Source organism: Paroedura picta, chromosome 6 (genome assembly GCF_049243985.1).
Source record: "Paroedura picta isolate Pp20150507F chromosome 6, Ppicta_v3.0, whole genome shotgun sequence".
Classification (NCBI taxonomy): Eukaryota; Metazoa; Chordata; class Lepidosauria; order Squamata; family Gekkonidae; genus Paroedura; species Paroedura picta.
Window position 1 is genome coordinate 30,139,854 of NC_135374.1, and position 21,738 is coordinate 30,161,591.

General features: G+C 45.4%; 1 protein-coding gene across 2 annotated transcripts in view; it reads left to right on the forward strand.

Annotated features, from left to right (window-relative positions):
• Positions 1-21,738, forward strand: part of LSAMP (limbic system associated membrane protein) — a 1,850,461-nt gene that overhangs the window by 1,255,908 nt on the left and 572,815 nt on the right. The window contains exon 4 of one of the 2 annotated variants that reach the window (XM_077341931.1): positions 15,728-15,806. In XM_077341931.1, the coding sequence (XP_077198046.1) occupies positions 15,728-15,806 (79 nt within the window). Of the gene's footprint in view, positions 1-15,067; positions 15,807-21,738 lie in introns of those variants that run through there. The other variant, XM_077341930.1, reaches the window with a different exon arrangement.

Here is a 21,738-nt window from a genome sequence, read left to right on the forward strand (position 1 = left end):
TCTTTGTATGTGTGGCTGCAAATAAATTTGACTTATATTTTGAGAAATGGACAAGAACCAATGGGATGAAATTAATTAAAAAGAAATTCCGTCTAAACATCCAGAAAAAGTTCCTGACAGAGTGGTTTCTCAGTGGAACAGGCTTCCTCGGGAGGTGGTGGGTTCTCCATCTTCAGAGATTTTTAAACAGAGGGCGAAGAGGCTAATCCTGTGAAGATTCAATAAGGTGGCAGGTTACAGTGGATGAGTGACAGGATTGTGAGTGTCCTGCATAGTGCAGGGGGGTGGACTAGATGATCCAGCAGGTTCCTTCCAACTCTATTATTCTATTATTCTATGACCCTAATAATGTTGGGGGTGAATTTCTACTTGTTTGTCCATTGTTGCTTTTTTTGCAAAATAGAGATGCATGGGTCTAAAACTTTTTCTGTCTTCGCTACTGACATATTAGCAAACCATCATTCCAAAGCAAAGCCACTGACAGTTTTATCTCTTCCACCCTAAAAAAAATGCAGCTGGGTTATAAAACAGCCATAGAAAGCTATTGATTTTTCCACAGGGGTGCATTGTTAGCCCCAAATATATACAGGACATTAAAAAAAAACACCCCATTATTAGTTTTTATGAAAATATTCATCAATTGAAGTAATCTGTATGCACTGGAGAGATACCTCTGATAAACTGATGACCTGCTGGAAAACATTTACCACACCACAGAAAGATGGTCTAGGAACAGCAGAAATAACCCAAACAAAATTAGTAGATGTGAATTTAAATATTTTCTGCTTAAAGTGAACATGTGTTCAGGCTCTGGGCATTATTGATGTGGAACACATCTTATGGTGCAGTCTGTGAAATGGAAGTACTCATGGGCATGATGTCCATAAGTCCCACTCCCAAGTGTTCCAGAAGATGGAGAAGGCCAGTGGTGGTGGTGGAGGCTGAGGAAGCTGGCCCAGCTGTGGCAGTACCACTCACAGAGGCCTGCACAGTTACAACTGCACATCCCAGCCCAGCCATGGACAGCAAGTCAGCCACTTTGGTGTAGGCCTGCCCAGCCATGGAGGAGGTGCTTGCATAGGCCGGGGCAGCCATGGCAATGCAGGCCAGGCCAGCCATGGAGGCAACGCCTGTAGAACTCACAGCAGACAGCCACAGGTTGCCCAGCTGAGACAGCAGAGGGAAAAGGAAGTGGGGAGAAGGACTCTGTTTGTGTATGTGTCAGAGAAGAGGGAGGGATGAGGTCAGGGAAGCCATAGGTAAGGGGGGAGAGGGCAGGGCACAAGGATTCTTGCCCCTTACGTGAATATGTTCCACATAAGGGGCAAGAATCCTTGTCGGTAGATTTTTTGTATTGTCAGTGTCTTCATCCACTTCAAACAGGAATTTTTAGTTGAACATTTTCTACCACATAACTATTGGGGTATGACTATATCATATAATACCATTTATGAAAGTTATTTTCTAAGCATGCTAGCAATATTTTGTTTTCCTGATGAGATGGAATGCATCCATAATCTTCCAGGACTGACAGTGCTATTCTAAGCAGGATCATTCATTTCTAAATTGGAAGAATATAACTTTAGGATTGTCTGTGACTGTGGTTTAATATTTAACAACATTCTAGGTGGTTGCTTCTTGTGGAACACAGAAATTGTATTTTACATTTCTTTCCACACCAGTGTGCTTTCCCTGTACACACAAACACACACACTCACATTGATTAGAGTTATTTCCATTTTCCCCCACATTGTTTCCCTCTTTTCTGAGAATTTCAGTCTTTCCTTTTTGCAATCAACATTTTAACTCTGCTGTTTCCTAAAAGAAAATAGTGCAGAGGATTGCTGCCAAGGTGGCACTGTAGCCATAGTTCAGTAGAAGATAGTACACATTTTCTTTGCTGAACTTAATCAGTGTCTCAAAGTACTGAAACTGTATGTCCCATCTTTCTGTTTCATTGTCTCTTCTCACTCCTTTCAGTGCAGTTCCATTTTCATACTAGATGTGGAGATGTGGAGGGAAAGAGAGAGAGAATTGTGCAGTTACTTCTCCTAAGAAAATAAACATGATCTCTTTTCATTCTTAGATCAGTTTATACGATGAAGGTGGTAAACCTGATATGAAGCAAAATAAAAAGGAGAACTGTTGTAGAGAATCCTTCTTCATCTGGTTTCACCTTAATGTAATCAGTTGGTAAACACTGCTGAGCAGAATTCTTGGTTGACAACAAGAACATAATTCAAGCATCAGATTGATTCTTACTGCTGGAAATAATGCTAGGCTAGAGAGACCTTTAGTTTAGTCAGCAAGCTAATTTTTCCATTCTTTAGCTCAAGAGAATATGTGGAATTCTATAGCAAGTAATATCCCAGTTTTCCTGTTCATTAAATATTGGCACATTCTAGGGATAATGACTAAGGCTGTAATTAGAATTAATATTTGTATCATTTCATATGTATTTAGCATATGCTGCAAGGAGGAGACACTTTTTGACAAAGCTCAAAAAGAAGAAATTCATTAGATGCTCCCTTCTACTGTTAGAGAAGGATCATTCTTGCTTCCACTAATGTTAACTATTTAAAACCTGATGGAGCACTAAGAAGCAGGAGAATTTGAGCTGTTGCTATATTATCTTTTTTGAATGTTCAATAACTAGTTTAAAATAGGTATAGTTCCACAAAAGAATTTTCAGAGAGAAATTCCTAAATGAAACATCAGAAATCATATACAATTTTAACATGACTCTTGGTCTGAATATAACTGGCTTATAACAGAGAAAAACACACTTTTGGGGCTAGATTGCCAAGAGGCCATCTAGTCCAACCCGCTGCTCAACGCAGGATCAGCCCTAAGCATCCTAAAGCATCCAAGAAAAGTGTGTATCCAACCTTTGCTTGAAGACTGCCAGTGAGGGGGAGTTCACCTCCTCCTTAGGCAGCCTATTCCACTGCTGAACTACTCTGTGAAATTTTTTTTCCTGATATCTAGCCTATATCTTCTGTGCCTCTCTCCCATCCTCTGTGTGTACCCATAATTAGATCTATACCTACCATTGGAGGCTAACACCGAGGCTAAGATTTTCCAAGTGCTGTTTGAGGCCAGGAAAATGACATTCTCATTGTGCACTACAAACTTAATCCTAATTTGATTAACGTAGCAAATATGATTAAATCAAAATAAACAAACACTTCAGTTTGGAACATGCAGGTAAAATTCTAATTTCATATTTGTCATTCTACATTTGAAATATAAATGAAAACACCAGAAGTTTTGAAGGTTTATAAGTACACAATGACTGCAAGGCTCCAATATCAAGTTTGTCTGCATATGGGCTTCTTCCTCCTTCCTATGCTCTACCTCAGACCCTGAAAATTAGTCATGGTGGTCTCCTCCAGATATACGTTTAAAATAATGAAGATAACCCAGAATATTTTGCTAAATGTCCTCCAGTGTTGCATTTCTGAAGTGGGTACAGTTCAAATCCATGTAGTTTCATAGTTTCCAGCATCTGCAGATATATCCTTAGACATACACATCATTATCCAGATATGCCTGGAATCATGACAAATATAGGTTTCAAAGTTCCTGAAATTCTTGGATATTCCTGAGCAAGGTTGGATTAGAATCTGTGGAAGCCATGAACCAAGGAGCACTGTTGTCCATGGTTTCCATTGGTCATGGCTGCTGCTGTCCATAGTCCTGGTATCTAATATCCAAATCTGTGAGGGACCTCTGGAGGCTTATCTACCATACAACTTGAAAAATATAATTTGGAAAGTGGAAGGAAATATATTTTCATATGTATGTACACATACACAAAAAGAAGGCAAATCTATGACTTCTGAGCCTACCATATTCAGACTATACTCCAAATATATACAAATATAAAAAAAATAAAAAAAATTGCTTTTAGCTTACAAAAAGTATAAAATAATGCAGGAAGCACATGGCACAACTTCCTTTTCTACTTGCCCTGTACATGTAATCACCATCATTCTTTGTACTCACCAGCAGCCCAGTCCTTTCTCATTATTATTGAGAGCCACTATGGTGTAGTGGTTAAGCATGGCAGACTCTACTCTGATTCCCCACTTCTCCCTATGAAGTCTGCTGGGTGACCTTGGGCCAATCACAGTTCTCTCAGAACTCACTTAGTCCCACCTACCTTACAAGATGCCTGCTGTAGGGAGAGGGAATGTGATTGTAAACTGTTTTGAGACTCCCTAATGGTAGAGAAAAGTGAGGTATAAAACCATACTCTTCTTCATTCTGCTGACAGTACCAGATGCCTACAATGTTGCTATCTAGTTGTGATGATGTTATGCCAGTGTCCAATAAACAGTACTGGATTTTTTTGGGGATGGGCCTATTGGTACTCCTGTGCCATAAATGAGTGGTGAATTGTATTAAAATATGAAGGACACTAGATATTAAGCCCGCTGTACCCAAAATACAGTGGGCACTAGTGGGGTGGGTGGATGGATGGGCAGAAGGAAGGAAGAAAGGGAGAAAGAGAGACAGAGAGAAAGACAGAAAGAAAGGGAGGAAGACAGAAAGAGACAAAAGAAGAGGGAGAGAAATGGAGACAGAAAGAGGCAGATGGAGGGAGGGAGGGAGGGAGGGAGGGAGGGAGGGAGGGAGGGAGGAAGGAAGGAAGGAAGGAAGGAAGGAAGGAAGGAAGGAAGGAAGGAAGGACAACGGAGATGCTGGGAGGAAGGCAGGAAGAGAGTCAGGTAGGTGGCATGAAAGGGGACGGGGCAGGGGTGGGAGGAAGAGAGGGGGGAAGGTGCCATGGGGAGAGGGGACAGTAGTGATGGGTGGGGAAGGTGGGGGATGATGGGGGAGGGTGTGAGTGGGTGGGTGGGTGGGTGGGTGGTGGCTGGTAAGCGGTGGCAGAGGTGAGTGTGGATGGGGCGGGAAGATTGCGTGGAGATTGCGAGGAGGGAGGGCTTTTTCACGGCAGAGGGGAGGGGAGGTGGGGGGCAGGGGTGGGAAGATCGTGTGGGGGTAGGAGTGAGAGCTTTTATGCAGCAGCAGAGTTGATGGTGGATGGGGGCCGGGCAGGAAGATCGCACGAGGGGAGGAGGGAGGGCTTTTTCGCAATGGCGGAGTTGAGGGCAGATGGGTGGCGGGCAGGAAGATTGGCAGGGGGAAGAGGGAGGGCTTTTTTGCGGCAGTGGAGGTGAGCGGGGATGGGGGGAGGCTGGGAAGTCCACATGGGGAGGGTGGTGGCGGGGCTTGGAAGCGGCGGCGGAGCATGGGTGCGAAGCGGCAGCAGCAGAGTGTGGTGGAGAAGAGCAGGCCAGGAGGGTAAGAAGGTTGTTGCTGCATGGCAAGGTAGGTCGTACGGCTGCCTACCTGCTTTCTCGGTGGCCAGCCACAAAATGGTGGCTGGCAGCCGAAGGCGGGCCAGATTGGGGGGTGGGCAGGTTGGGAGGTGGGCTGACAAGCATAGGGCACTGACAAGCATAGGGCACTTCACGCCAGCCTATGGGGCCCTCCGCTTCTCAGTTCGGGGGCAAGGGGCCAATCTTTGCTCCCCCCATCCCGGACTGAGCCCTCCCACACTGGCCTTAGCCTTTTATTTATGCCTCTCCCATGGAGCAGTGTAAAGATATAGTAAAGAAAGGAAGTGTTAAATGGCTGGTATTTCAAATTGACCATTGAAAGCTATTGTGGATGTTATGAAAAGTGGGGAGGGCAAAACTAGATTATTTGCACCTCTGCTATTTTTGTTGTGTGAACCTAGTACTCACAAAGATCCACAAACATCAGTTATTGTCAGGTGCCTCCAACGCACAATGTTCCATTCTCTGATTTAACCCACTTTTAAAAAGAACTTTTATTTTTAGGATGCGTAGAGGTAACGATTAGGATACATGTCCAAAAGACTCACCATATGTCAGCACATCTACTCAGTTTACTAGGTGAAAAATTTATGAGAAAAAAATTATCACCCGAATCATGCTTGTGCGCAAAAGGAAAAGACTGCAAATGGAAGATGAAGCTGATAATACAAAACATGAAAAAAACAGAAAGAGCAAAATAACTTGTGACAAAAACAGCACAAAAGCACAGTCAAACCTTGAAAGAATGGCTAGTTATTCTTTCTATCTTCCTCTCTCCATTTCTAGCTTTAAAAAACAAACTTTGTTTGCTTGCTTTCCTTCTCACCTCCCTTCGCCAGCAAAACAAAAGCTTGTATGAATGTCCTGCTTGTCTCCTTGAAAATCAGTTTATCTTATAAAGGCATTTTAAAAAATCATAAACACTGTCTCAAACTGCAAAACGACTGTGAGCTTTTGCAGTATCTGAAATTGAGGTAGGTCATAGTTTCAGCAGGACCTCACCAATATTTTATGTACAAATTCATCTATCAGACTGTCATACTTAAGGCTTTTTGACAGTTCACTTTCTCCTGATACCATTTAAAAACAAAAACAAAAAACACCCTAAGAGTCATTTTCTTGGCTCATCAGACACCTTAGAGAGCTCTGCGGAAACCACTATAATGGGTACACCAAGGGAAATGCTGAGTTCTACAGCCCTGTGTACCTTTTTCATTCAGAAATACACATTTTACAGTGGAAAATGAAAATATAGTCCGTTTCATTTCAGCAAGGCATTGCAGCTTCTTCATCCGTTACTAATAGTCAATATCAAAATAGTCTTTTGGGGTCCATTGGTGATTGTTAGGGAGAGCCAGCCTTTGCAATTTTGAATAGACTTGTGAAATGTTATATTTTACCAGCATATGAGAACTCTTTGCCACACTATGATATACATGCCTGTCTGGAGAGTTTGTGAGAAAGAATAAGTGACTGGTAGTTCAATCCATGACATAGTTATACCCTTATACAACTATTGACTTCAATGGGCTTACAGGGACATAACTCTGCTTGGGATTGCACTGACAGAGTTTTCAACAGTTTATTTTATATAATATGTGTACAGGTCAAGGACAATTGATGACAATGTACCTCTGTTCTCATGCTATTAGAAGTTAGATGCTAGAAACAAATTACATAAACACGCCAAGATCTTCATGGGCTTCGTAAAGCTTAAGGGGCACTACTGAAGGTGATGATTGTGACTTGCAAATTGCCAACTCTGGTGCTCAGGAGTTAACCCTAGGTACACGAGACAGTGTAATCTGAAATATGTCACACTGCAATTGCCAAGGTTAATAAACACCAATCCACTTTAAGATCTTCTGGTTTGGGCTAGCATTTGAAGGTTAAGGATAAATCACTAGGGGATATTTTGTGCATATAATAATCTATGTTTTAGTGGAATTTTATTCTATATTGTTCTTCTTCTGAGACTTTGAACAAGGGTGGGAAAGGAGAATACCTCGTTCATGAAAACTGTTGATGTACATTTACTGAATTGATATGCCCCTTTTTCCTGACCCAGATGATTTTTATTATTCTTGTCTGCCAACATATTTTCAGATTAGAAACATCATTGGATGCAAACATGTTAAGATTTTCAGGATGCCTTCTCAAGCCACTTAATTGTGCACTAGCAGTCATTCTATGTGGAGTGATATGTAGTGTAATATAAGGATAGGTAAGGATAGAAAAAAAGTTTTTTGGGGGGGGGAAGACTTCAGAGATGAGCAGAAGTGTAGCTATTCTAAACGCAAAGACAATGAGCAAAGTAATTTGTAAGAATGGAAGATCATAGAATAAGAGTTGGTTTTTATATGCCACTTTCCTCTACCAGGAGTCTTAAAGTGGTCTTCCCTTTATGCTCTCCACAACAGACACCCTTAACTTTTCCGCATAATGACTAAAGGCTGGGCTGGTGCTTGTCTGGGAGTATTGCTAATCCCTACTTCCAGGTGACATTGGTGCTAGCCTGGCTCTGGCCCAAATCAGGCCCTCCATTGCCCCATGGCAAGGGAACATGGATATCTCTGCATTCCCTTTTTTGCCCTGAGAGTCACAGTAGCCTATATCAGGGTAGGCCCATGCTTCTCCCCTGCCTACAGTATCCCAGAAGGAACAAAAAACGCCCCAGTCAGCTCCATGGTGCATCCATGGTGATGCACAGCCAACTAGGGCATTAAAAAAAATGTTCATGAAGGTTCAAAATGCAATCCAAACTTCTTGAAAATAACACACAACACTGCTACCATGAAGTGCGGTGGAACCTCTCTGCCCTGGCTGCCTTGTTTGTCAGCAGTAATCCAGGTGGACCAGGTCCAACAGGGAAAATCTTCCCTCATCTGGACTTGGGAAGAGGCGGGGCAAATTACCCCATTGCGGAGAACTGGCGGCAGCCTGGAATGGTGCTGCTAGTGTGGAAAGGGTCCCTGTGAGGCAGAGGGTGAGAGAGTCCTGATATTACTGATCACTCAGAACAGCTCTACCAGTGCTGTGACAAGCCCAAGGTCAGTGTGATATACAATATAGAGCATTGTATTAGGAGCAAATGTTAAGAGCCTCTTGTGGCGCAGAGTGGTAAGGCAGCGATATGCCGTCTGAAGCTGTCTGCCCATGAGGTTGGGAGTTCAATCCCAGCAGCCGGCTCAAGGTTGACTCAGCCTTCCATCCTTCCGAGGTCGGTAAAATGAGTACCCAGCTTGCTGGGGGGTAAACGGTAATGACTGGGGAAGGCACTGGCAAACCACCCCGTATTGAGTCTGCCATGAAAACGCTGGAGGGCGTCACCCCAAGGGTCAGACATGACTCGGTGCTTGCACAGGGGATACCTTTACCTTTACCTTTTATTAGGAGCAAATAGATCTGGCTTTCTTACTGGATGAACTTGGGTCAGTGACTTTTTCTAAGCCCTCAGAACATTATTTGGGGGAAGGAGGGTTTCATGTCCCATTGAGTTTTTTGTATAAACATGGGATATAAAGTCAAGGCTGAATGGATGGGCAAATGAGAGTTCCCTCATATCCATGAGTAAATTTTTGGGCCAAATGGGGAGAGAGGAAGAGGGAGAAGATATAGCAACCAGCCCCTTGTATCAGACATGGTGAAGAACAGCCATTGAAGAAATCCACCTGGACCAGTGTAGTGAGTGACCATGAGAGAAAATCCTTGCTGTTGTCAAGACACCACAGAAGACAGTTGCAAATGCAATAGCTGGGAGGAAGAGTGGGAAAAAAGAACTGAGGAAAAAGACATGAGTTGCTCTGAGAAGACATAAATGTTACAAAATTGCAGCAGATTCAGTCAAGGGGCTAGGGAGACAAGACCCCCCCCCCAATAATCCTAAAAGGAAGTGAATCTCACTTGAATTAAAATGCTGGGGTTATTTTAATGCTGGAGGACATTACAGCCATGCTACCCACTCAAAAATGAGCCTCTTGTGGCGCAGAGTGGTAAGGCAGCCGTCTGAAAGCTTTGCCCATGAGGCTGGGGGTTCAATCCCAGCAGCCGGCTCAAGGTTGACTCAGCCTTCCATCCTTCCGAGGTCGGTAAAATGAGTACCCAGCTTGCTGGGGGGTGAATGGTAATGACTGGGGAAGGCACTGGCAAACCACCCCGTATTGAGTCTGCCATGAAAACGCTGGAGGGCGTCACCCCAAGGGTCAGACACGACTCGGTGCTTGCACAGGGGATACCTTTACCTTTACCTTACCCACTCAAAAAGTAGAGAAAACGTTACTCTTGCCCTTACGAGCTCCCCTCCACCCTTCAAGGAATTTGCTTCTTTTTTTGCTTTCTTTATCCTACTACAACTACTCCTAACGGTTTCTTTTTAGTGTATGTGTGTGTGGGGGGGGGGTCATCAGAAGGCTTCTACTTCTGGGAATGATTTTGTGACTGAAGTAGGATGTTTTGCTGTCCCTGGAGAGGACAGAAAATTGTATATCCACCTGGCACACAATAGTGCCTAGAATCCATGGAAAGCATTTATTGCCATATTTCATCTTGGAAAGCCTTCCCTTATTCATTTCATTTAAAAAATGAATGCCTTTTCCCCCAACTAATTTTTCCCTAAATATATTTAACTAGGCATTAAATTTAGATTTAACAGGATAGTAACTGCTTCCTAAGTAAATAGTCTGAGATAAGGAAATGTTTAGCCAGATTTAGCAGTTGTGTAGCAGATGCTACTCGTATTGCATAATTGTTAATCTCCGACAAATATGTTTTCTTTACTCCACTGGTATTTAATTAACATATAATAACTCTTATTAACTGCAAATGAAGTGCTCACATGATGCTGGGGGAAGAGGTATATGAAGCTCCATGGATATAGCAGGGTGTTTCAGATTGCATTCAACTTTTAACAGTAGCATGCCTCATCTCAGCTTTTAGTTTCTTCACAATAGTGTCCTTGTCAAAGTCATGTGGGGCAAGAGAGGAGAAAGCTTCATTATGAAAATTGCATATCAATACACAGACATCTCCAACATGAACAGTTCATCTCAAGTCCTTCTAGGACTAATATCTAGGACAGTAGTGTTGCAAATGAGAAGTAACAAAAATCACGGTTATTTCAAACACTGAATAATCTGCATGTTCAAATTGGGCACTGGATTTGCATGATAGAAAGTAGAGGGACAGTTCACAGTGTTGTGCCAATGATGTTATCAGGCTAGTATTAATGCTAAAACTGGAGGTGTGTGGGTATTCGGTATATGTCAAATAGCAGAAAACTGGATTTCAATTTTACTGTGTGCATTAAACAGCTTTTTATTTTTATTTTCTTTTAAATCAGAGACTAATTCATGGTAAAATATTCTAGTTTAGAATTTTGTGCATGGAAATCATCATCTCAACATCCAAATTTCAAAAACAGGATTTTGAGAGTTCCATATACATAATTCTACTGGAGTAGAATTATTATTGTTTATCTGAAGGAATTAAAACTGTTTGCAATGTGTCTTTTGGTATTAATCTGTTCATTTGGCCTGATAAAAGGAGATGGTTGGAGATCGTACCAAGAAGATACGAGTGCAATAAAATGTTGATACAGATGCTACAGATGCTCATCTTGATGTGCAATTGCATTCACATTGCTGTGCTCAACTGGGTGCTAATGAATTACCTATATCTGTCTCATTAGGAGCTGGATGGATATAATTACCCAGGCCATCCACTGATATCTGGGACTAATCCTGATTCAGTCATTGTCTTATCTGCTTGGACAGACTGGAACTACAGAGAGCCAGGTTCAAATGCTCATTCAGCCATTAAGTTCTTGGGATGCCCTTGGGGCCGCCAGTCTCTCTTTTACAGGAGTGTTGTGGGAATGTGAGTTCCTTACAGAAAGAGTGAGAGTAGCACGCCAGGGGAGTGGCAGAGCTAAGCACTGCTATTTTCTGAACATGACATATTGTATTTTATTTTATTTTTTGTTTTCTTTTAAAAAGTAGGACCCAGGAATCCTTTTTATCCGGTAATATTCCCAGTAACAATCTATCCAACTGAAAGCCAGTTCCAACTCTAGCCCTTGGGGGCCTTTCACCTAAAAATCTACCTTCTTCTAATTTATTATTTCTACTTTACATTTGCTTGTACTGGCCCTACCCAGAGTTTGGATTCCTAATCTTGGTATCTGTGTGGGAAGAAAGATGTCAAAACGGATTGAGCTGTCATCACAGGCATCTTGCCTAATTAAGCTCCTTCCTTGTGCAGCGATGCTGATGGTGCGTGAGCTGCTATGCAAAGTTTCTTTGGGTCAAGCCAGCAAAGCCGCTGCAAGGGTGTGGGGCTCAGCTGGCAGCGACGGCATTTGGGGAAGACAAACTGAGCATTCACACTGTGGGCAACTCAATGCCATCATTGTCTCCTCTCCAATTAGACCCTCGCAGACCTGGGGGCACAGAAAAGAGAGCAGAGAGTGAGAGAGCGCGGAAGGGTGGGTCTGAGGGTGCAGCGGGGATTGTTTTATCTGGGAGAGGAAAGTACAAGAGGAAGAAATATTTGAACTAATTGCCAAGAAGAATGTTCCCCATTTCATCAAAGGGGCTAATGACTTCATGCTGCTCTGCCAAATTGTTGATGATAAAATCCTCTCAGGCTTTCCCCCCTCCCCCACTCTTTTTATTCTCTTTCCTCAATTCTTAGAATGTTGTGTTTTGTTTTGAACTTTGAATATATTACAATATAGAAAGGGATCCAAATGCAAAGATAATAAAAAAGGTTACATTTCAAGAAAGGTTTCTGGTATGTTAATGACAGTGTAGAGATGAAATGTAAACAGAACATGTTGAAGGCAGGAGGTGGAGATTAGATAGGGTTGCCAACCTTCAAGTGGTGCCTGGAGATCTCCTGGAATTCTATCTGGTCTCCAGACTAGAGATAATTTCCTTTGGGCAAAATGGTTGCTTTGGAAGGTGGCCTCTATGGCATTATACTCTTCTGAGGTCCTTCCCCCTCCCCCAAACCCCACATTTCCCAGGCTCCATCCCCAAAATATCCAGGTATTTCCCTACCTGGAGCTGGTAACCTTAGGATCAATATGAAGGCAGCATTTGGGACACAACAGGAGAGAGGATTTCAGTGGGGTGGAAGTTGTCAAAACGTGAATTCTGAGGGGATTTCCATACCAGTTAACTGTAGTGAAATGCTTACCATATGTAGTCATTATATTCTGGCCCCTCCATATGATGTTGCCAACATCCAGTGTCTGGGTAGTAACTTGCTGGCTACATCCTCCATTTTAAAGCGCTAGTTGGGGAATCACATAGGCCTATTATGCATGGCCGCTGAAACGGCGGCATGGAGAACGAGGAGGAGGAAGAAGTGAAGCAAACCGATTACGCACGGGATGGAACACAATGGCAGCAAAACCCAGAGTATCCGATTATGCACGTGGATACTCCGGAGCCACTTCTGGTTGCGCCCTTGTCCCAGGAAGCTCCACTTTCGGCGGCATACATTGACTCTGCGCCCAGTTGCCGCTCGCGGTGTGCATAATTGGTGATTTTAGCCACCGCCATTCCACCCCAAATGTGGACTTTCCACTCCATGCATAATGGGCCATAAAGTGGATTCCCCAACCTACTTAGTGCTAGCTAAGGGAGAGCAACCAGCAGGCAACCAGCAGAGGGAAGTTATGGAGGCTCAAACACACTAAAGGCACCTGCCTCATCCCTCATCCTGTCCTTGCATCAGCCTCCCTCTCCCAAATTCCCAGGGACAGGAATGTCTTTTAAAAAATGGCTAACATCGTGGAACAACGAATAGGCGGACAAGCATGCAGACGATGCCAAAATATTTTCCCAAACTCACCTACCTCACAGGATGCCACTTTGAGACTCTTTCAGGTAGAGAAAAGCAGCATATAAGAACCAACTCTTCTTCTTCTTCAGTAATATCAGGGCTTTCTCAGCCTCACCTACCTCACAGGATGTCTGTTGTGGGGAGAGAAATAGAAGGTGATTGCAAGTCGCTTTGAGACTCCTTCGGGCAGAGAAAAGTGGGGTACAACAACCAACTCTTCTTCTGCATGAAAATGGTCTGCTCCCATGAGGGGCACACAATGTGAACTAGGGAGACTGCAGTTCAGCGCTTGTGATAGCTGTAGTCAGATACTAGACAGCACCACTTCAGATTGCAGCCTGGGGACATAATATCGTTGAATGCTCTCCTCCACCGAAAGCTACCTACGGAAGAGTGTTGTGACATTTTGTGTACTGTTTTCACAGTATGCAAGGAGCTTTTTACCTAGAGAGGACAACACGCTGCTCCCATCCTGCAATGTGACAGTCCTGTCTAAAATTCTGTCAGTTCAGTCCACCATCTTATTCTGAATACCAGGTAGAAAGCTTGTGACATGATGCCGAGACAAAGTTGGAATTTATGTTCTTATAAGTGATAAGTAAAGAAAATGGTACATGGTAAGGGCTAGTATCATTCATTTGGGGCAGAAATTTAAAGGGAGCTCAAGGTCATTTGACTACTGTGGGCCCCAGCCCTGACCTCTACATGCTGAAGTTTTAGTGTAGCCGCTAAGGCATGCTTACTGAAACACTGCTTTGCACTCACCTACCCCTGCATATTCACAGGATTGGGTTTAAATTATTGATTTACCTGACTAGGCTTTTCATGCCTGGTGATCAGGAGGGAAGCCACCATGTGCTTAGGCTGGACACATCTTTCAGCTTCTGGCAGGACTCTTACTGGTGAGGCATCCACCACAAAAAGATCTGCCAGTTCGGCTGCACACCACACTAGGTCAGGGGTAGTGTGCCAAAACAGGCTGTAAACTCTTCACACAACCCCCTTATTTTGAATGGAGGAGCAGTTTCATATGCAGCCACCACTAGGGTTGCCAGTCTCCAGATCAGGCCTGGCAAGCTTCAGTTATTAAAACTGATGATTGCCAGATGATGGGGATACGCTGGAGGAAATGACAACACTGAAGGTAGACTCTATATGGCATCATACACCACTGAGGTCTGTCCCCCCCCCTCCCCCGTGCCCCCAGCTGCAGGAATTTCCCAAGTCAGAGTTTGCAATCTTACACATGAGCCCACTTTGTGCGCTAACTTGTGACTTGGTTTCTGTGCAGTGGCCGGCCCTACCCAGGGCCTCCTTTCCGTGTAGCCTCTTCTGAGTTCTTTCCATCTGGGTTTCCTCCTTTAGCCCCTTGAGGTAGGCCCCCTCCCTCCCTTCCTGCCTCCGTCGCCCAGTCCCCTCTGCCTCCTCCTGTTCCCCCCCCCCCCCAGCCCTTTACCCGAGCCGCCCGCTGCCTCCCGCAGGCCCACTGTCTGGAGGGGCTCGGCCAGGCCTCAAGCGAAGCTGTTGTCGTGACAACCCAAAGGAGCATCAGGCTTTGATCCGGGCGGGCGAGCTGGCTGCAGCTGAAGGGGGCAGTTGTGTGAAGCTACGAGGGGAGGGGGGCGAGGCGGAGCGCGCCGGGAGAGCGTGTGGAAGAGTTGCGCGGGAGTCAGGCGGGGAGGGAAGCCCCCTCCCCTCCCCTCCCCTCCCCTCCTCTCGTGCCGAGCTCCGGCTTTGCCAGGGAGCCGCTCGTCCTCCCGCGCCCCCTCCCTCGCTCCGCCTGGGAAAGTGGGTTAGGAAGGGAGGCGAGCGCTCAGAGACTGCTCAGCCGCTCGCCCGAGCAGGAGCATCCACACACGCCCGGGAGGCGGGACGAGGAGGGCGGGAGGGAGGGGAAGTCCCGGCGCCTCGCCTTAGGGGGCTCGCTTGCCCTTTTGGAGCTCTCCTGGACCGCTCGATCGGTTCGTTCTCGCATATTGTTGTTGTGATTGTTTCCAAGGTCTGGCGTGAGGCTCCAGCCAGCGTCGCTTTTTGCACGGATCCTCTCCGGCTTGCTTCGTTTCGATCCCACTACGGGTTGTTTGGAGGGACACTTTTGTTTTTTCTTCTTCTTCTCTTGTTCTTTTTCAAGAAGGAAGGGGGGGGAGAGAAGGACTTTCCCGTTGAGACCGCAAGAAAGGCGTCGGAAGGGAAACGCGGCAAACGAGCCCTAGGCAGAGCAAGACGCGGCGAGCCCCATCTCGCCAGCTTTTTTTTTGGACGAAAGAGGCAGAGTGGTGCATTCTCCCCCCCCCCTCCCCCGCTCGCTTCCCGGCTAAGCCCTCTCGCTCCTGCCGGCCGCGGTGCCCCCCGCCGCCGCCGCCGCCGCCTCTCGGGGTGCCAAGCCATCTTCCTGCCGGCGGCGAGCGAGCGAGAGAGCGCGCGAAAGCGAAGTCCGCCCTTCGCAACTCCAGCCATGGTGGGAAGGGCTCAGCCCGATCGGAGACAAATCCCGCTGGTCCTACTGAGATTGCTCTGCCTTCTCCCTACAGGGCTGCCGGTCCGCAGCGTGGATTATAACCGAGGCACCGACAACATCACGGTGAGGCAGGGGGACACAGCCATCCTCAGGTAGGGGGCGACCGCCCAACTTTCCTTCTTCTTCTGCCCTCCCGGGTGTCTCCCGCCCTCCCTCCCTCCCTCCCTGGGGGTTGGAACCGTGCGGGACCCCCTCGTGCCGCTGGGTGCCTGCGGGTCCGCCGCTCCGGGAATGGGGGTGGTGGTGGGGTGTGTGTGAGAGAGAGGGGGACGAATTCCGACTCCGCGTCGCCGCGCGCTTTGGAAAGCACGACAGAGACCTTGCCCTGGCCCCGCGAGGACCGCGAGCCGCCCCGACCCGCCAAGAAGTGCGCGCGCGAAAGCGACGGCGCGCGAGCACCAATCGACGCGAAGTGTGTGTTGTGTGCCTTTCCGATGCTCTGCTCTTCGCCTGGTTAATTGCACGCACGGGCACGGAGCAAACCGGATTATGCCTTTGGCAAGCCCTGGACGGGGTCGAAGAGTGCTCCGTTCGGAAAGGGATGTTCTTAAATAGTATATCCCGGGAGCGGTTTGGAAGGAAGCCTTTGTTGGGCAGGGGAATCAAATAATTCTCCTTCTCCCCCCTCCCCGAATCTAGCCATTGGCTTTCTCTCCCTTCCTTGGTCTGTATACGAACGCCCCAAGTGGGGAGTGCCTAACTTACTTGACCTTCAGGGAAATGGGCACAGGTAGAAAAGGCTTGTCTTGTCTTGTCTTGGGAGATGGGGCTGCTTTCCCTACGTTTCTCCTTAGATGATCAAAGATTGTCTTACCCTAATGATTTGAATGTTATGTTGGTCTGTTGTAAGACACTTCAAATGATTTTGGATAGATACAAGATAACTAATAATGTATTCAAAGGACCACATAAACAGTGAGAGGGGGGCTTGAAGGATGACTCCCCCTGCCATATTTTGTAATTGACGGAGCAGTGGCTGGTGACTCCTGGAGAGGTTTGCTCCCTTCCAGACATCGTCTTCTAAAATTTGGGTGCTGGTCAGCTGAATTGCCAGATGCTTGATTTGAGTCCTGTGCAAAGCTGCAAATCCTTTGATGATAGAATTCCAACATGGGGGTCTTTGGACAGTTTGACCTGAATGTCATTCCTTTTTATTGGGATCCTATGGTGGTATCCTGTTAGCAGGTGCCTGGACTATTCCTTGGCTCATCTACTTGCTCTTCCTGTTGCCTCATCTGAGCCATGAAGCAGCATGCCCCATGAAGATGCTGTTGCAGGAACAGTGTGCAAACAAAACAGCCTTTCCTGTACAGTTTGGGTCTGGCGTATGAACCCTTTCCCCATTTCATTCAAAGAAGTTATATCATCATAATCTGCACAATTTAACCTAGTGCAGCTGTCCTACTAATGGAAGTGCTCTCACTCACTCTGTGTGTGTCTGTGTGTGTGTGCACGCTCAGGCATGCAATCTACATATTATGGCAATAAAACTATTGGGCGTGATTTAGAATAAGTGTGTAATCCATGCAAAGAGCTGATGGTGCACAACCCTCAAATGCCCAGGGAGCAGTTCTTTGGCAAAGCTAATGACAGCAGCAGAGTTTTTCATCCTCTTCCCCTGGAATTAGTCTTGGTAGCTAATAGATGCCGCTGTGAGCTTTTGAGCTCCGGTGCTCTTGCCTCTGTCTCTCTGTTTAATAATTGTAGGTGTATTATTTGTCTTGTGGGGGAAGCATGAAAGGGGCGGAGCATGAACTCCAAAAGCATTAAAGGAGAACTGTCTTTTCTTTAGGGGTTTCATTATTTTGAGGATGACGGGTACAGAAAGACAGAACCTGCTGTGTTATCTTTGCTTTCAGTATATTTAAGCACATGTTGATATTGATACCGGGAGCGGGGATTCCAGAAAGCAAGTCTAAGGAGAATGTGTGCCTTTTTGCTCCTCTTGAGTTCCTGGGAGCTGGATATGTTCTGATCCTGGCATATCCTTTCAACAGAATCCATTTCCCCAGCTCTCTAGACTTGTTAACTTGCGTGTAAGGTTTATCCACATGGAGTAATAGGATTTACTGAGTAATTTATCTGCCTTGTGATAGAAAGCGTCAGCAGAACTACAAACACCTAACAGTGGGTGCTGCTGCCTCTGACTCGGAGTCCTCTGCCTTGTCCTTCTGCTCTCAGGGGATTTGTAGTTTTGTTAACCCTTTTTTCAGCAGCGCTGACTTATCGGCTTCTATTTTAAAATGCACAGTACATAATTCCACTGGTCTCCCGCTTTCCTGCATAGCACAGGAGGGAGTATGCTCAGCTCCACCATGTACGTATGGCAGCCGTGAAGTCATTAAGCTCACTTACCCAGCTAGGGGTCATTGGATTTCTATTTCCCACTTAACCTTGCAGCCCTGGAGTTTATCTAGAGATACATGGTGTTCAAAATACATTTGCAGTGAGGACGGCTGCAGCCAGCATGGAGGTGACACAGAATGTTCACAAACACATACCATCTTTTTATGTGAGGGACAGGAATGTGCACAGTTTGGCAATATTTTTGTAAGTGTATTGACATCTATTGATGCATTTGGAACCCACAATGACAGAGGCGGGGGTGGGGAGGAATTACTTTAACAACTTTGGTTGCCTGAAGAGTATGCAAACTTTAGAGTCAGTAGTGTTTTTTTAAAGACAAAATCATGAACTGAAGGAGAGTTTCAGCAGCACAAACACAAAAGGACCTGCATGCTTTGTAAATTTGCCCCAGGCAAGACTTTGATTCAGGATTGATCTATCTTTGTCAGGAGTTTCTGTGCATGTTGCACATAAATGTGCTCACTCTAGGCAATTATTTCAAGGATGTGAGCCCTGCAGTCCACAAGTGCTGGGAGATTCATGCTGCACAATTTTCTTGGCAGTCTGCAAAGCTAAAGAGATGACTATAGGCCAATGTTGTGGCTTCCCTGTAGCACTGTTTGGGCATTTATTTGAATAGAAATGAATGCATAAAAGGAATTGGGGTTGTATTTATTGGGTTAAATGAAAAAAGAACCATTTGCCTTGGAAGTACAGAAGCTTTAGAAGAAGTGTTGGTTTGTATACTCCACTTTTCACTACCCAAAGGCTTCTCAGTGCGGCTTAGAATCATTTCCCCTTCCTCTGCCCACCACAGACACCTTGAGATGTAGGTGAAGCCACAAGAGTTCTGAGAGAACTGTGCCTGGCCCAAAGTCCCCCATCTGGCTTTCTGTGGAGGACTAGGGAATCGGACTGGGTTTTCCAGAATAGAGACTGTCACTCTTAACCACTAAACTGCACTGGCTCTCTTTACACAGAAGAAGAGCTGGTTTTTATACCCTGCTTTTCACTGCGCGAAGGAGTCTTAAAGCAGCTTACAGTCACCTTCCCTTTCTCTCCCCACAGCAAACACCCTGTGAGGCTGAGAAAGCTCTAAGAGAGACTGCTCTGTGAGAACAGCTTCTAAAGGGCTGTGACAAGGCCAAGGTCACACAAGCTGGCTGTATGTGGAGGAGCTGGGAATCAAACCCGGCTCGCCAGATTAGAAGCCTCCACTACACCACACTTGCTACACCACAGTACCCCAACCCCCCACATTTCCCAGTGAAGGGAAAATATTGTGCCAACAAATTACAAAGATGACCTGATTTCAAAAGTATTAAGAAAAATAAATTATACTTACAAAAATAGATACACATCTTAAATTACATATCCATGTAGGTACATTTAATTTATTGTGAACAGATTAACTTCAAAGAGTTAACTTGCTACAACTCCAAGCCCATATAAGAGAGAGAAGAGAGGTCCTATCATACCTCTCAAAAGTGATTGGGACTTCGGATGACATGCTGGCCCTCCACCTCCTCATAGTCGGTCAAAGTCCGCAAAACACTGTCCACCTGCCTTCTGCTGCAGCTGTCCCACCCACCTTGCTTTGCTCAGCCAGAGCACCAAAAGGCTGTATTGCTCATGCTGAACCACGGCTGGCAGAGCAGGTGCTGGGAGGCCTCCTGCAGAGAGGGCCAACCCGGCTGCCGAGCTTGCCCACCCTGGTCTGCAGGAGCCCACCCCCCCTTCACCCTCTATGCCCCCATCTACCTCCTTATGCAGCTGCTGTGGTTTCCTGCCTTCCCTGCCCTGATATGTGCCCCTGCCCTTTGGTGACCATCCTGAGCTGCACAGGGGTGCAGCCCATGATGTTCTGTGCCTGTTTTTAAAATGGGCTTTGCCACTAGTATAAGATAAAACAAAAGGCAAGGAAGACCCAAAGAGCCTCCACATCTAATCCTTGAGAGGGTGGGGCCAGTTAACTGTATTGTATGTCAGGAAAAGTATTCTCCTGCTTGCTCCTTGCCATGGGATTTTCCATTGCTTGCCCCCAACTCTTTCCCCCCCTCCCCCTCTGTCTTTCTCGCCACTAAGGACCAAAAGTGGTTTTTACAAATGGCTTTTACAAAGAATTTATATAATTATTCCCAGACTAAAGTATGGCTGTTGCAACAACAAAAAAAGATTTTTAGACAATATAGTATGTTTTAAATATGCAGAATACCAGGAAAGAGGTGTGTTCATGTGTGGGGGGGGCACTAGACCCAAGCCAGGGGGGTATAAGATGGCTAAGCTCGGTGATTTGGTGGCTAAAAAGGCAAGTTGGGCTGTATCAAATGGAGTATCATGTCCAGATCACAGGAGGTGAGGGTACCACTTTACTCTTCTCTGGTTCAGCCTCACTTGGAGTACTGTGTTCAATTTGGGGCACCCCAATTGAAGAGGGATGTAGACAAACTGGAGCATGTCCAGAGGAGGGCAACAAAGATGGTGAAGGGTTTGGAGACCAATACGTATGAAGAAAGGTTGGGGGAACCTGGTCTGTTTAGCCTGGTGAGGAGACGACTGAGAGATGATCTGATAACCATCTTCAAGTATTTAAAAGACTGCCATATAGAGGATGGAGCAGAGTTATTCTCTCTTACCCTGGAGGCATGGACTAGAACCAATGGGATGAAATTAATTCAAAATAAATTCTGTCTAAACATCCAGAAGAAGTTCCTGACAGAGCGTTTTCTCAGTGGAATAGGCTTTCTCGGGAGGTGGTGGGTTCTCCATCTTTGGAAATTTTTAAACAGAGGCTGGATAGCCATCTGACAGAGAGGCTGATTCTGTGAAGGTTCAAGGGGGTGGCAGGTTACAGTGAATGAGTGATTGGGATGTGAGTGTCCTGCATAGTGCAGGGAGTTGATGACCTATGAGGTCCCTTCCAACTCTATTATTCTAAGATGTCTCCTGCCTAATCTGTATTCAATGTAACCAACTAACTCTGAATGATTGGTGGTAATTTTTGTTTCAAGTTTAAAATTCCTTTTAGATACCTAGCCACTCTTTTTACTACAACCCACTCTTTCTTGTTAGGCGCACTCCAACATCGGTTGCAATATCAAGCCTGTCAGTGGTACTTAGGGATAGAACTTTTCTATTGCAGGTCTGTACTGATTGTCTTCTGGCAAAGGCTCACTTATTTATGGTGTTCTTCGGAAAGTCAGTTTCCATAGATGTTGCTACTGTGTTGGCATTTTCTAGATCTAATATCTGTTAGAGTTCAACTATTTTTTGTCTCTGGTTTAGAATAAATTTATTCTTATATATTATAATTTGATTTAATTTATAGACTTCTTTCCCAAGTAAACCATCTCCCACTCTTCCAGTTTATATGCTCAGTTAGTAATAAACATTTTCTAGCTCTTTTATTTCTACTTCTCTTTTCAGACACTCCACTATACTGTTATAATTCATTTGCTTTTCATAACCCAGAATCAAGTCATTAACAACAGCAAGAATAAAATTTGTGTTTAACGTACAAACATGAATCTGCTTCTCCTTGCTTGAAGCCTTGTACAATGAGCATTGTATGTAATTTTTTTGTTCCAGTAACATACTGCCTTAGTCCATACAGCCCCTTCTGCAGTTTACAGACTTAATTTGATTGCTTGGGGTCTTTAAAATCTTCTAGCTGCACCG